Source organism: Neophocaena asiaeorientalis, unplaced genomic scaffold (genome assembly GCF_003031525.2).
Source record: "Neophocaena asiaeorientalis asiaeorientalis breed wild unplaced genomic scaffold, Neophocaena_asiaeorientalis_V1.1 scaffold762, whole genome shotgun sequence".
Classification (NCBI taxonomy): Eukaryota; Metazoa; Chordata; class Mammalia; order Artiodactyla; family Phocoenidae; genus Neophocaena; species Neophocaena asiaeorientalis.
Window position 1 is genome coordinate 483,621 of NW_020175828.1, and position 15,539 is coordinate 499,159.

Here is a 15,539-nt window from a genome sequence, read left to right on the forward strand (position 1 = left end):
CTCCCATGCTCAACTTCGACACTAGTGCAGCCTCCACGCCCAACTCCACCCCCCGCCCCAGATGCTCCCTGTGGGCCGAGGCGAGAGCCAGCGGCCGCCCGGGCACTGAGGCTAGAGAGGATCCCTCAGGCCTGGCTCCGAGCACACGCCCTCCAGCTCGTTCCAGCATCCGCGAGCTGTCTCTGTTACACCAGAAGCCAGGCCGACATGGGAAGGGTCGTGTCCCCAGCAGCCCGGGCGGTGGTGAGAAGGGGTCATGGGGAGTCAGCGAGGTTTCCAGATGCCCAAAAGTGCCGGCCGGCAGCCTGGGGGCAGGCGGGCGGCTTACAGCTATGGGCTGCGCGGAGAGGACGGGGTTGTGGCCGGGCTCACGCCTGGGGGACCCACCGGGGCCGGAGCGGCGGAGATGAAGGAGGCTGAGGACCCTCCCTCTGCTCCCCTTGCCCTCAGCAGGCGTGGCCGCAGCTCCCAGCAGAAGCCCCCACCGTCAGGCCCAGAAAGGGTCTGAAATTAATTCTCGTTCCCGAGGCGAGCGCAGGTGACCCGCCGTGTACGCGGCCTCGCGGGCTGTCGCGGAGCAGCCGCCGCTGCGTCTTATCTCGCGAGCAGCCTCATTTGTTACTTCTCGCTGAATACGCCCACTCCCATTATTTCTGTAATTCTTGGCAACAACAGCCCTTCCCCTAATGAAACCTGCATTATTGGAAGGTTGCCGTCCTGACCCGGCGGTGATTAGCTGTGTACTGTGTTATTGCTACATATGTAATTGTATAATTGATTTTAAAATTTACTTTTGTGTCCTCACATCATAAAGTAAGCAGCCCATTAGGGGAGAAATATAATTAATATATCTCTAACCGTTTCTACCTCGGGGAGAAGGGCACTGGGGAGGGGTCCTCTGGGCTGGGAGTAGGGGAGGGTTCTGCATGGGCCACCCCTCTCTCACCTTTGGGGGTCCCTCCCAGGGTTGTCTTCCAGGCAGACCTGGGGCTTGAGGGTGTCTTGAGGCCCAGGGGTGTCTGCATCAGGTGGGTGGGGGAGGGCCGGGCACCCGGGCCACCTTCCAGCCCGAAGAGGCCTCCAGAGAGGGATGGGAGCCACACCTCCTGCTGGCAGGCAGGTGGGCCGCGCCCCACAGCCGGCAGCCCCCCAGTCCCCGGCCCAGGGCCCAGCGGCCCTGGCCCCTGCTGAGCTCCGGCCTGGGCCACCTCCGCGGCCCTGTGCTCTGGCCGACCCAGCCGCCTTGGGGGGCGGGGGAAAACCCGACCCCAGTCTCTGCTTCACGGTCTCCTCACAGCTCCACGGAGCCCCCGGCTTGCCCGCTCACCCCCGCCCGCCGGACCCCACACTCCGTGGGGAAGGGGCACGGGCCGCAGACCGAGACGGGTCCCCTCCCGCCTTCGTGGGGAGCCCAGGCGAGGAAGTGCCTGAGGGTTGCATGCGGCAGCTGGAGTGTCACATGGGGGCGACGTTGGGGAGGGGCCGGCGGGCTCCAAGCTGAGGGCCCTCACGCCATCACCCCGCTCCTTTTGGCGCCCAATTTCGTTCTTTTCTGAAACAGCTCTATTGAAATACAGCTCACATACCATTTAAAGTGTACAAGTCAATTTTCTTTTAGTATTAATATATGCCGACATGTAACGGTCACTACAGTCAATTCTAGAACGTTCTCAGCACCTCACAGCCCTGTGCCCTTCAGCTCCGCCCCAACCAGGCCAGCACTCATCTACCCTCCGTGCTACAGGCTGCTCGTCTGGACATCCCCAGACACGTGGTTGCTTTTGAGCTAGTTCACGGCCCTCAGCACAACGTCCTCAAGGCCCGTCCGTGTTGTCACACGCGTCTCAGTTTCATTCCAAGGAAAGTCTGCATAGTGGTCAGTGTATGACTGGCCACGTTCCGCTTGTCCATCATCTGCCCACGGATGTCGGGCTGGTTTCCACCTTCAGCCGTCACTGCAGCTCCCCGACGTCTGCGGGCACCAGGGTGGCACACACACAGGTGCACACATGTGCCCGCCCTGCCTGGATGTACGTGGATGCCTGTGTGGACGTGCACACACAGGCTGGGCCCAGGGCCAGGCCCGAGGTGGAGCTGGGGACGGAGGGGACACAGAGCTGACCCCTGCCCTCTCGTGCTGGGGCTGCAGGAGCACAGCTGAGGTGTCTCAGCCTCGGGCTCTTGGCGACAGCTTCCTGGCCACAGGTGAACTGATGGGACGGGTGCTGGGCACTGCCCAGAATGCTGGCCTTGAGGCACACAGGCCCCGGGCAGTCAGCGAGGTGGCGAGCGCGACACAGGAGCCTGGCCTGCTTTGCACCCCGGGTGCAGCCTCCGTGCAGTGAACCTGTAAAGGGCACCGTTCGACCTTCATAAAGCTCGGCGCCTCCTGGGGCACCCACCCTAGCTGCCCCGGTGGGCTTGATGGAGCAGGTGTCCGTCCTACACCAAGAGACCTGGGTGATCTCAGACAAGCGTTCAGGTCCCTCTGGTGTGAACAAGCCCAAGAGATAATGACCTCCGGGGTCAGCCCTAATGACCGGCCGGGTCACTGGGGCTTGGGGCTCGTTTTTAAGGAGCTGGCTCGTCCCACAAGGAGCGAGGGAGGGAGGGGTCTGTGAGCGGATCCCGTGGACGGGGCAGGAAACAAGTTTCATTACAGCCACTTGTACTAAAGGGAAAAGTCAGTGACGCAGTGACAGGCAGTGGTGTCCCTGGCGACCCAGGCTGGCACTCGGGAGGGGGTGGCAGGGTTGGGACCCCAATCGCCCAGTGGGGGCGTATCTCCCCAGGGCCACCAAGGTGCGGGCTTGTCCTGGGGGGACCTCTGCCCAGATGCCCAGGACAGCTCTCTGTACGGCCGAAGAGCCCCAACACCTGCGTGGTTCCCCCACGGCTGTGCCGGCCACTGCTCAGGCCCCGACTCTTCCATGGATAGGGAAGGCCCTGCCCTGGCCCTGCTCCAGGGTCGTGGCCACCATCTGGGACTGCGTGGCACCGGACAAAAAGTGGCCCTGCTGCCCCTGGGTGGAAGATGCCGGCTCCCTCCCCCTCCCAGCTGCTCTGAGTAGGGGTGGGGGGCCTGGGGCTTGGGGAGGGGCCAGCACAGACCCCAGAAACAGTGGATCTCAACCTCACACGCCTCATGCCCCACCCAGCCTCCCTATCCCACAGTGTTTGGGTCGTCCAAGGCCACCCCAGGTGGCCCAGTCCCCTGACCCAGCCACCCGGCCCCCTGCCAGGGAGGAGCCAGCCCGTCCCTTTCCTTGTGCAGGCCAAGCTGTCACTGGCTCCAGGGAGTGGATTCATCAGATAACCCCGTAAATCACACATCAAAACACTGTTTTTCAAGGAGGCCTCTGCAGAGAGAGAGTGTTTCCTCAGCCTGGTTAAGACGCGTGTAACAAAATATATGTAAGAAAGTGGGCTACTTAATCATGGAGATGAAGAGCCACCACGAGAGACTGTTCTGCTTAAAAAATGCGGTGGTGACTCGCAAATATGTTCTTAGAAGCAATTTTATTACAAACTGTCCCATCAGGCAGCGCCTGGGACATTATGGGATGCCACGTTCATTCCTCAGAGGCTGGCTGCAGTGGGAGGGCGTTGGGGGGAATTTATACCGTGGAGCCGGGAGGTGGGGGGCTGGGCCAGGGGACGGGGAGGGGCCCCACTGCGTCCAGGGCCCTCCCCAGGCAGGGGCCAGGCGAGGGCTGACCTGGGGTCTGGGCCACCAGCCGCTCCTCCCAGCTGCTGTCCAGAGAGGCCCCGTGGGCCAGGAGACGATGCCCACACATGCAGAGGCCTGGGTCAGGGCGTCCACCGCAGCTGCCCTGGGGACTCTGGGGGCCTCAGCCCTCCCTCCCCACAGCGGGCACTAAGGTTCTGGTTTTATGCAGAATAAAAGGAGAGGGATGGCCATCTACAGCTCCTGGAACACGGCAGAGGGCCTGGGGCCCGAGCGGTCACCAGAACCGTCTTCCTCTTCACAAGGAATGCACGAGACCCAGGCTCCACAGACTCTGCCTGGCCTCCCGCTTGGAGGGGCCTGAAGCCAGAAGACGCCCCCGGCTCCTGCTTCGTGGTTTCACCACCGCTGCGGCAGGAGGTCTCTGAGACAGCCCTGATCCCTCCCCACGCTCACGCCCTGCGGGGCCCTCTCCTTGGTTAGACCTGGTGACTTGCTTCCATGGGACGTGGCAGGAGGGGTGGGTGTCTCGTCTGAGATGAGGTGACGGAACGACTGTGGCTCCCGTCTCGGCTGCTGGTGTGGTCTCCCTCCCTCCCTTCTCCTCCCACCCCCATCTCTCTCACGCTGGTTCCGTGGGCGGCCAGCTGCCTGTTTGTCCACGCTGGCAGCCCGGAGAGAAGCCCAAAGCGGGGGCCGGCAGGCAGTGAGGACCCGCCAAGCCTGGGGCCACCTTAGGGGCAAATCCACTGCCAGTCGAGCTGTGAGACACCTGCAGTCCCGGCTGCCAAGTGGATGGCAGCCCCATGAGAAGCTCTGAGCTAAACCACCCAACTACGTCATTCTCAGACTTCTGACTCTCAGAAACTCTGTGAGACAATGAATGCTTGCTGTCCTCTGCCACCACCACCATCACCACCATCACCATCAACATCACCACCATCACCACCACCATCACCATCACCATCACCACCATCACCATCATCACCATCACCACCACCACCATCACCATCATCACCACCACCATCATCACCACCGTCACCACCATCATCATCACCACCATCACCACCACCATCATCATCACCATCATCACCATCACCATCATCACCATCATCACCATCATCATCACCATCATCACCATCCCCATCATCACCACCATCACCACCATCATCCCCATCACCACCACCACCATCACCATCATCACCATCACCACCATCATCACCATCACCATCATCACCATCATCACCATCATCATCACCATCATCACCATCCCCATCATCACCACCATCACCACCATCATCCCCATCACCACCACCACCATCACCATCATCACCATCACCACCATCATCACCATCACCATCATCACCATCATCACCATCATCATCACCATCATCACCATCCCCATCATCACCACCATCACCACCATCATCCCCATCACCACCACCACCATCACCATCATCACCATCACCACCATCATCACCATCACCATCATCACCATCATCACCATCATCATCACCATCATCACCATCCCCATCATCACCACCATCACCACCATCATCCCCATCACCACCACCACCATCACCATCATCACCATCACCACCATCATCACCATCACCATCATCACCATCATCACCATCATCATCACCATCATCACCATCCCCATCATCACCACCATCACCACCATCATCCCCATCACCACCACCACCATCACCATCATCACCATCACCACCATCATCACCATCACCATCATCACCATCATCACCATCATCATCACCATCATCACCATCCCCATCATCACCACCATCACCACCATCATCCCCATCACCACCACCACCATCACCATCATCACCATCACCACCATCATCACCATCACCATCATCACCATCATCACCATCATCATCACCATCATCACCATCCCCATCATCACCACCATCACCACCATCATCCCCATCACCACCACCACCATCACCATCATCACCATCACCACCATCATCACCATCACCATCATCACCATCATCACCATCATCATCACCATCATCACCATCCCCATCATCACCACCATCACCACCATCATCCCCATCACCACCACCACCATCACCATCATCACCATCACCACCATCATCACCATCACCATCATCACCATCATCACCATCATCATCACCATCATCACCATCCCCATCATCACCACCATCACCACCATCATCCCCATCACCACCACCACCATCACCATCATCACCATCACCACCATCATCACCATCACCATCATCACCATCATCACCATCATCATCACCATCATCACCATCCCCATCATCACCACCATCACCACCATCATCCCCATCACCACCACCACCATCACCATCATCACCATCACCACCATCATCACCATCACCATCATCACCATCATCACCATCATCATCACCATCATCACCATCCCCATCATCACCACCATCACCACCATCATCCCCATCACCACCACCACCATCACCATCATCACCATCACCACCATCATCACCATCACCATCATCACCATCATCACCATCATCATCACCATCATCACCATCCCCATCATCACCACCATCACCACCATCATCCCCATCACCACCACCACCATCACCATCATCACCATCACCACCATCATCACCATCACCATCATCACCATCATCACCATCATCATCACCATCATCACCATCCCCATCATCACCACCATCACCACCATCATCCCCATCACCACCACCACCATCACCATCATCACCATCACCACCATCATCACCATCACCATCATCACCATCATCACCATCATCATCACCATCATCACCATCCCCATCATCACCACCATCACCACCATCATCCCCATCACCACCACCACCATCACCATCATCACCATCACCACCATCATCACCATCACCATCATCACCATCATCACCATCATCATCACCATCATCACCATCCCCATCATCACCACCATCACCACCATCATCCCCATCACCACCACCACCATCACCATCATCACCATCACCACCATCATCACCATCACCATCATCACCATCATCACCATCATCATCACCATCATCACCATCCCCATCATCACCACCATCACCACCATCATCCCCATCACCACCACCACCATCACCATCATCACCATCACCACCATCATCACCATCACCATCATCACCATCATCACCATCATCATCACCATCATCACCATCCCCATCATCACCACCATCACCACCATCATCCCCATCACCACCACCACCATCACCATCATCACCATCACCACCATCATCACCATCACCATCATCACCATCATCACCATCATCATCACCATCATCACCATCCCCATCATCACCACCATCACCACCATCATCCCCATCACCACCACCACCATCACCATCATCACCATCACCACCATCATCACCATCACCATCACCATCATCACCACCATCATCATTATCGCCACTACCTCATCCCCATCGTTTCCTTCTGGCCCATAGCATTTTCCCCATCTGTTCTCTGAGTCAGAAGAGCCCCACGAGATGAGGATACTGTAGAGACACTTGCTCAGGGCTACCTCTCTGCCAGGTGGCAGAGGCTAGGCTGGTGGCCATGTCTAACTTTAGCTGCAAGCTGAATCTGTCTTTAAGACTCAGGACAGCAGTTTGCCAGCTCATCTTCCCTGGCGGGCTCTTTGGCCCAAGGGGGAAGGGATTGGCCATGTATTGTGTTGGTCAAAAAGTTCGTTTGGGTTTTTCTGTAAGATGTTACCCAAACGAACTTTTTGGCCAACTCAATATCTGGGCCCAGCAGACGTAGCAAGGGTGGGGTTGGCCAGGAGAGGGCTTCCTCCCCAGTGTTGCCCTTGAGCCCTTGAGCACTGCTTCCCTGAGATCCCGCTCAAGCAGCCCATGTGGTGGCAGACCCTACTCCACACCTGCATGTTCTGGTTTCCTACAGGGGGCCTGGGAACCAGGGCCCTGAGTCAGCAGCGGTGCCCATCGGCAGCCTGGGGTGTGGGAGCCAGACTGTCGTGACAGCATCCCAGTTTCAGCATGATGTTCGGTGCCCTGTAACAGTGGGGAGGACCGTGCCACCGTGGGAGCAGAGGCTGGGGGGCGGGGCTGGAGGCGGGACTTGGAGGCAGCGGGACATCCAGGCCCTGAGCTCTGTTCACATGAGGAGCAAGTCCACCACACCCAGGGAGTCAGCCCCCGTCAGGGGGCCTCACCCCGCTCAGTGGGAAGCCTGCTTCCAGCTCCCCGCTCCCCTGAGGACCAGGTCAGCGCTTCCTCAGCCACATCCCTGCACCAGCACAGGAGCTGTGGGTCGGCTTGGAGCGGTGTTTCCTGCAGGCCTGACATCGCCTGGGAAAGTGACTCACATGTGTCCCCTTGGACCGGGGCCATGAACTGATGGCACTTAACTAATCTGCCCAGGAGAGAGATCCAACGGAGATCGTGTCCCACGCGGCCACGCGGATTGACTTCCTTATTCCAGTTAACCGCGGCCAGAGGGGCGCCCTGAGGCACGGCGAGCTCCGACCTTGGGCCGCTGACCCAGCAGCCTGGGCGCTCCATCCAGGAGTCCACACTCGCGGTTGCCTCAAGGCCGGTAAGACTGCCCGTTACAGGAGCCGCTCGCTTGCAATTAGTGGCTTTATTTAGGGCACTTTTCCCTCCAAAGAGCAATTAGATTTCTGCAGGCTTTGGGAAAAGCAAACGACATGGAGCTGGACACCCCATAAATCAGGCCCAGCGTGGGGTGGGGGTGGTGTCTGCACCCCTCGGGGGAACCCCCAACCCCTCTCGCTACCTGTCAAGCCAGAGGTCGCCAGGCTCTGCTCCGGCGGGACGCTCCATGAGGTTTGGAGCAGCAGAGGTCTGAAAACTTGCAGACCACCCCTTCACCCCGCCCCATCTCCCCCCTCCCAGCTCTCAGGGTTCTGCTCTCCGAAGCCCTGCCCCATTTACCCCCACTAACGAGACTCTCCCCTGGGTCTGGAGCAGCGGCCCCATGAAAACCCATCTGTTTGCTCCGGGCCCCAAGGCCACCTCCCAGCCCACAGCCGTGAGGCCTTGATGCCTCAGGGCCACCCACGTGCTCAGCGAAACAGGGCAGACCCTTTCCCGTGCAACACGTCCTAGTGTGTGGTTCCACCTATGTGGGTAGTAGACTCACGTCCGCAGAGACAGCAGATTACTGGGCGCCGGGGGAGGGGGCAGCTACGAGAGGGGCAGGCTTCCTTTTGGGGTGACGGGAATGTCTGGAATTAGGTAGTGGTGATAGTTGCACGGCCTTGTGAATATAACAAAAAATCACAGAAGAGTACACTTTCAAACGGGGAATTTTATGTTACATGAATTATATCTCAATTTTTAAAAACAGGGAAAAAAGATCTACAACTTAATACTAAGAAGACAAACAACCCAATTAAAAACAGGCAAGAGATTTGAGCGGACTTTTTCCACCAGAGAGGATCCGTGGATGCAAGTGAGGGCACCGAGGTGCTTCCTGCCCACAGCCTTCAGGGAAATGCAGCTTATCGCCTTGGTGGGATGCAGCCATCCGGCCTAACGCTGCTCAAAGGGGAAAGGCGGCCACCGCCAAGTGTGGCGAGGCTGTGTGGGACGCGGGATTTACAGGTGGAGACCACCCTGCCCACCATCAGGTGAGTGGGTCCCCGCACTGCGGCCGAGCAAGGGGACAGACCCCATGCACAAGCACCTGGGGAATCTCAGCACAGCAGTGCCCAGGGAAGGAGCCAGAGGAATAAGCCCCGTGTATAAAATTCTAGAGAGAGAAAACTAATCTATGTGGACAAAAAGACCAGTGGTTCCCCGGGAGAGGAGGGGTGTGTGGGGGAGGGGCAGAGACAACTTAGGGGTGACAGCTCTCGGCCATGTGCTCATTGCATCCACACCCACCTTCGCTGTGTATGGGGTGTTGTGTGTCGGTCACACCTGGATGAAGTGAGTCCCTCCCCGGAGCCGTCCTACCTGCCTCCTCCTCTGCCCGTGTCCCCGAGTGGGGCTGGCAGGTGGGCATGAGCCCCATGTCCCTGGGGCCTCTGGCCAGATGCTCCCCCAGCCCCTGGGAGGCCTGGAGCTCCCCTTCCTGCCCTCTCACATGGAGGCAGGGCCTCCCTCCGGTCCTCAGAAGTGGGGAGCTCCCAGGCGCCAAGATAAATGTCTCCCTGCCCAGCAGGTGTGGCAGTGAGTCCCAGGGAGGATGGATGGGCAGGATGTGGTGATGGCTGGAGAGCGCAGACAGCAGGCTGAGGGCAGCGGAGCGGGTGGCCTGGAGGCCAGCAGAGCAGGGTCACCCCCAGACTCCTGACACCGGTGCTCTGCCTGTCTGTCCCCTCCTCTAGGTGCCAGGGATCAGCCCAGGGCTCAGAGCCTCAGCTCTGCCACATGCCCAGGCCTCAGTTTTCCCACCTGTAAGATGGGCCCCAGGCACCGCCCTGCTCCTGACCATGGGAGACAAGGGAGCTGCTGGAAGGTCGTGTCCTACTCCTAGGACCCCGGCTTGTGGCCCCTGAGTGGGGTCAGAGGGAGACCCTGAGGCCCAGGTGCCCCATGAGGAGTGGCCTAGGTCGGGGAGGGAGGGCCCTAAACAGAGCACTCCCCTTTCTCTCCATCACCCCATCTGCCCAGAGCCCACCGGCCAGGAAAATGGGCCGCTGGGGAGGAGTCACTCTCTCCCCTCAGCACGCCTCCAGCCCAGGTGGCCACTCCTGGGTCAGCCTGCCCGCGGCCGCGCTTCCCTGCCCCTCTGCGGGGGGCCTGTCAGGTGGGCCTGTCTGCGTCTCTGCACAGCTGAACTTTCCCAGCTGCCAACCTGCCACGGCCCAGGGAAACAGGATTGCCCCAGACAGAGAACAGAGACACAGAGTGTGAAAAATTGGACTGACAGCGCCGTGCTGATAGCTTGTTGAACGAGGGAGCCCAACTCGAAGGGAAATTTACATTTATATAGTGCATTTCACCGGGGCCTGGCCAGGGCCTCAGCAGACCCACCCGGGACCGTGGGCAGGTAGAGACGGAGACACCAGCTCGAGCGGGAGCGGCCCCCCACTAGGTTCCCAGGCTCCCCCCAACCCCGTGAGCTCTCCGCCCTTCCAGCCACACCTCCCACGCTCTGTCCACTCTCGGGCAGCCCTACCCGACCCCCGACCTCCTTGCCTCCCAAGAGCCACCAGCCTCCAGCCTCTGGGCGCCTCCCTGACCCCGTGCCTGAAGCTCAGCCCCGGCCAGCATGGCACAGAGCAGCGGACATGTGAGGACACAGAGGAGGCACTGTCCACACACCCACCGGTACCCCGATCTCCGACGTCCAGCCTCCAGGACTACCGGTGAGAGCCTCCATCCTGGTGTCTGGTCAGGGTACCTGGTTACAGCAGGGGCCTGGGGGGCGGGTGTGCTCTGGGGACAGCGCCAGCCCACACAGCGGAGGGCGTGCCAGAGAGCGGAGCAGCCCGTCCCAGCCAGGCTTCCCAGGGGACAGAGCCACCAGGGCCTCTGCTTCTGGAGGGGGCCGGGGGCCTCTGGGGAGCTGCCCCATCCCCAGAAGTCAGTGCCAGTCCCGAGGACAGTCGCCCTCCGTGTGAGGGGCGCCGTGGCTGTCTTTGAAAGATCTGCGGGCATTTTAAATAAAACCTCTTCGTTTGATTAATTGAGCGGAGAGGGAGACTCGGCACCTCCCGGGGGTGTCCATCAATTTCTCCGGGACAGGGCGGCGGGGGTGTCCATCAATTTCTCTGGGACAGGGCGGTGAGCGCCAACCCGGAGGGCGCCTGGCCCACATCCATTACCTCCCCAGAAGGGGAATTTTTCTTGGGAGGCGACAGAAGAGGTTCGTCGTGCTGATCACGAGGAAGCGCAGGGCATTTACATATTCTGTACCAGGAGGGAGGGGGTGGAGGGTGGGTCCTGGCCTGTGAGGCCAATGCCAGGTTGGTGCCAGGCCGTGTCCTTTTGCAATGGCTGAGCCTGGGGGATCCAGCCAGCACCCTGGGGCCCAGGTTGCAGACGAGGAAGGAGAGAGGGCTTTCCCTAAACTGCGAACGGCCAGATCCCGTCTCCAGCAGCGTCCCCCCGGCTCGCAGGGCCCGCGGAGGTCAGACCCTGGGCCTCAGCCAGCCCCCTCCCCCTGCTCCCCACGGGCCCCGCTGGGCCCTGATGCACACACGGGGGCTGGGGCTGTCTCTCCACGCAGGGAGGGCAGCTCAAGGGCAGGGTCCCCACTTCTGGAGGGCAGTGGGGGGGCCCAGAGCAGGGGCGACCCCGGGCAGGACGGGATGCAGAGCAACCAGAAGCCCCTGAGCCTCGTCCGGGGAGCGCTGCCCCGTGCTGACCTGTGGGCGTCAGGGTGGCCCCAAGGTAGGTTGACATCATGTCCTCACCCTGAGGCCTGGGGTCCCTTCCAGCCACTCCTGTGCACGCTGCCACATGGGAGGATGGGGGCCAGAGAGGTCAGAGAGGGCAAAGGTCAGGGAAGGAAGGGGCCCAAAGGGCAAGGGTCAGGGAGTGATAGGGCCAGGGAGGACAAAGGTCAGGGAGGACACGGGTCAGGGAAGTCAGAGTTCAGGGAAGGCAAAGGTCAGAGAGGTCAGGGGTCAGGAAGGCAGAGGTCAGAAAGGGCAGAAGGCGAGAGCCAGGGAGGACAGAGGTTAGGGAGGGTAGAGGTCAGGTAGGTCAGGGGCCAGAAGTGTAAAGGTCAGGGAGGGCAGGGGCCGCAGAGGGCAATGATCAGGGAGAGCAGTGTTCAGAGAGGTTAGGGGCCAGGGAGGTCAGAGGTCAAGATGGTCAGAGGCCAAGGGAGGGCAAGGGTCAGATAGGACGAAAGTAAGAGGGTTCCTGATCAGCTTCTAGAACCCAAAAGTTATCTTTCTGTCCCAAAACGGGACCCTGATTGGGCCAAGTCAAGGGCTGGGCATGGCCCTGGCAGGGGTTTGGCCGGGGAGTGCACGTGACCTCAGCTGGCCAATCAGATGTGGCTGGAGGCCAGGTGGGGTGAGGCTTCACGGTCTGGTGTCCTCAGCCAGAGGAGTGAGGACTGGGGAGCAGGTGGGGCCCTGGGTGGGGCCCTGGGCAGGGTCAGGCTGTGAGGCCCCAGTCAGGAAGCAGCCTCAGGCCCTGGAGGGACACACAGGGTCTTAAGAGTGTTGGCAGGTGTCCCTCTGCTGTGGGTGGGGATGGGAGCAGGCAGGAGGGACCACCTGGAGGCGGCAAGGGGGCTACAGGGAGACTCCAGTGACCAGACCTGGGTGGCGGGTGGGCCTCAGCTAGTCACCGGGAGCCCCACTGGCCCCCAGCTGCCCAGGGGCACGGTCGTGGGCCCAGGCCGACCCTGCCTCGCTGGGAGTTGGGTGAAGAGATGAAGCGTGGCCAGCTCAGACCAGGGCCAGGGCAGAGGGCTCTCTGGCCATCAGGGTCTGCGGTGGCACGGCGGGTCCCCTGAGGCACCCGACAGAGCAGGGTTCCCGGGACACGGCCTCCCCAGACGGGCTCTGGCTTGATTTTTATGCTGCCTGCAAGTTATCAATCTTCACCCCCTCCAAGATAAATGCCTCGTCAGGCTGGCCGCCCGGACCCCCTATTTATCACCATTTAATATGTATTAAAGCGCTTTCGCCTCTGATGGCGAAAACAAACAAAAAGAGCTGCATCAGTCCCGGGGCAGCAACAGGCAGAAGGCGGGTGGGGTGTGGGTGGGGTGCTGGGGGCGCCCCTCTTTCTGCGCCGGCAGAGCCCCAGGGACCCTGGACCCCGTGTGCGGAGGGCACGCCCCACGGGCAGGCCAGCTCTCCCGGACTCTGTCCTCCCACTGTCATCCCGGGACAGAGGAGGGAGCAAAGGGGCCCTGGCCAGCACGTGCCCCGCCCTCAGGGCCCCTCTGGGCAGATCACAGCCGGGACTCACCAGCCTCGTGCTGACTGCTGGGACCTTCTCGGCACCAGTGGTCCAGGATTTAGGGACCCTGGTGCAGGGGAGCCGCCAACTCTGCCCAGGACAACAGCCCAGGAGGGGGACCTGGTCTTGCCTCCCCTCCCCAGGGACCCTGTGTCCTCCGGGTCGGGAGAGGGGACACTGAGGCACATCCCTGATGGAGCTGTGCCAGGCCCTGGGCCTCTGCCAGATGTTTGCGGGGAGGACTCTTCCTCCGGGAGAAATGGACCCTGTTCCATGAAAGCATCGCAACCCAAGCATACACTGCAGCTGGAGACGGCGTGGAGTTGGACAGACCCTTCCCGCCCAGCCCCAGGGCCACCGTTGACTTATTAACGTGGCGGGTAATGATAGATGCTGTAACTGGTCCAACCCCGGAGCCAGGCACCTCGGGCACAGCGCACCCCCACTCCACAGATGGACAGACTGAGGCCCCGGGACGGGCGGGCTTGTGTGCCGCCAGCCCCCTCCCCCACCGGGGACCCAGGTCCCCAGCCCACCCTGCCCTCGCGCCCCTCCGCCTCTGCCCCCATCTTCCTCTCGGTCGCCGCTGTCCACTCCCCCTCCCATCCCATAATAAGCCCGGCCCCCGGGGGTGGAGCCCCCGTGGCGGCCCAGGCGGTGGGGGCTGCTGGGACTGCGGTGGGAGGGGAGGGGTGCGGGCTCGGGCCACTAAATCAGTCCACGCCTGTCACCAGCTCGGGGCCGCGGGAGCCGCCCGAGCGGAAATAACAAATGGCTGTCATTGTGGAGCCAAAACCTGTGATTATAATTATCACATCCTCGGTGACCTTGCGTAAACTTTAATCCCTCTCCAATGGAGCATTTAAATAGCCTTCGCTGTGCACCGCAGAGCCCGCGGCCCGCCCGCCGGGCCCCCAGCCCCGGCGGCTCCCAGGGGGCAGGGACAGCTCTGCAACTGCGCCTGCCGGGCGCTCGCGATCACTTGGCATTGAGCGGGGCTGCCAGGGACCCACCCTGACCCCCAGCTGGGCGGGGGGGCTCCCCCGCCCCCATTTCACAGTGGCCCGCACTCCCGGGGGGGCTGAGCAGCCACCGGGGACGTGGGGAGCTAGCTGGGCACCGACTCCAGGGCCCTCGGATTCATCCTCTGTGTTCTGAGGCCCCCGGGTGAGGACAGACTGGCGGAAGCCTGGCGTGGGGGGACTTGCCCGGGACTGTAGGGCCTGGGGTGGGGTCTCTCAGACCAGGGCTCCGTACGGGGGTCTGCAACACTCAGCTCTGCAGATGTGGGGAGGAGCTGGGGGGGCAGAGGTGGCAGGGAGAGGGGAGGGGGGCCCACAGAGGCCGTGGGCGTGGGAAGCAAGAGTCAGGAGCAAAGTCTGTTCCAATCTGTCTGCGCCTGGCCCGTCTCCTGGTGGGGTGACGGCTGTGGGGGCGGGGACACACACACGCACGCGTGTACACGAGAGCACACACACGTACAAGGCACGTGCGCAGACAGGGCACACCACGCACACTTGAACAGCGCATGTGAGCACACAGGTGCGCGTACACACACGTACCCAAACACGCGCTCGCCCCACGCGTGCACACCATGTGCGCTCTCAGTCGTGCTGAGTGTGGGGCAGCGAGGGCAGTGGAGGGCCGGGCACTGAGCCCTGAGAGCTCCCCCCGCCTGCCCCCGTGAGGGGGCAGCGAGAAGACGGAGGCCAGGAGGAGAGGGTCCTCAGTCCCAGAGGAGCACATGCCCGCGGGTGGGTCCCGGGTCAGAGGCCAAGGGATAGGATGTCCCGCGGGTGGCAAAGGAGGTCTTGGGGGCCAGGCCGGAGCTGTGACTTCCTAGGACAGGGTGGCCGGCCGCAGGCGGGGGAGGCGGCCGGGAGCAGGGGCTGGAGACCTGCCTTCCCTGGAGGCCCGGTGGGTGGGGGTGGGGAGAGGAAGCA

At 61.2% G+C, this 15,539-nt stretch overlaps 1 protein-coding gene across 1 annotated transcript in view; it reads left to right on the forward strand.

The window, feature by feature from the left end:
- Positions 1 to 4,627: 4,627 nt before the first annotated feature.
- Positions 4,628 to 15,539, forward strand: part of LOC112391379 (vegetative cell wall protein gp1-like) — a gene marked incomplete at its 5' end in the record, with an annotated part of 11,565 nt that continues 653 nt past the window's right edge. The window contains 4 exons of the mRNA XM_024732725.1: positions 4,628 to 5,686; positions 9,154 to 9,350; positions 10,875 to 11,036; positions 11,900 to 12,063. Of these exons, the coding sequence (XP_024588493.1) occupies positions 4,628 to 5,686; positions 9,154 to 9,350; positions 10,875 to 11,036; positions 11,900 to 12,063 (1,582 nt within the window). The remainder of the gene's footprint in view (positions 5,687 to 9,153; positions 9,351 to 10,874; positions 11,037 to 11,899; positions 12,064 to 15,539) is intronic.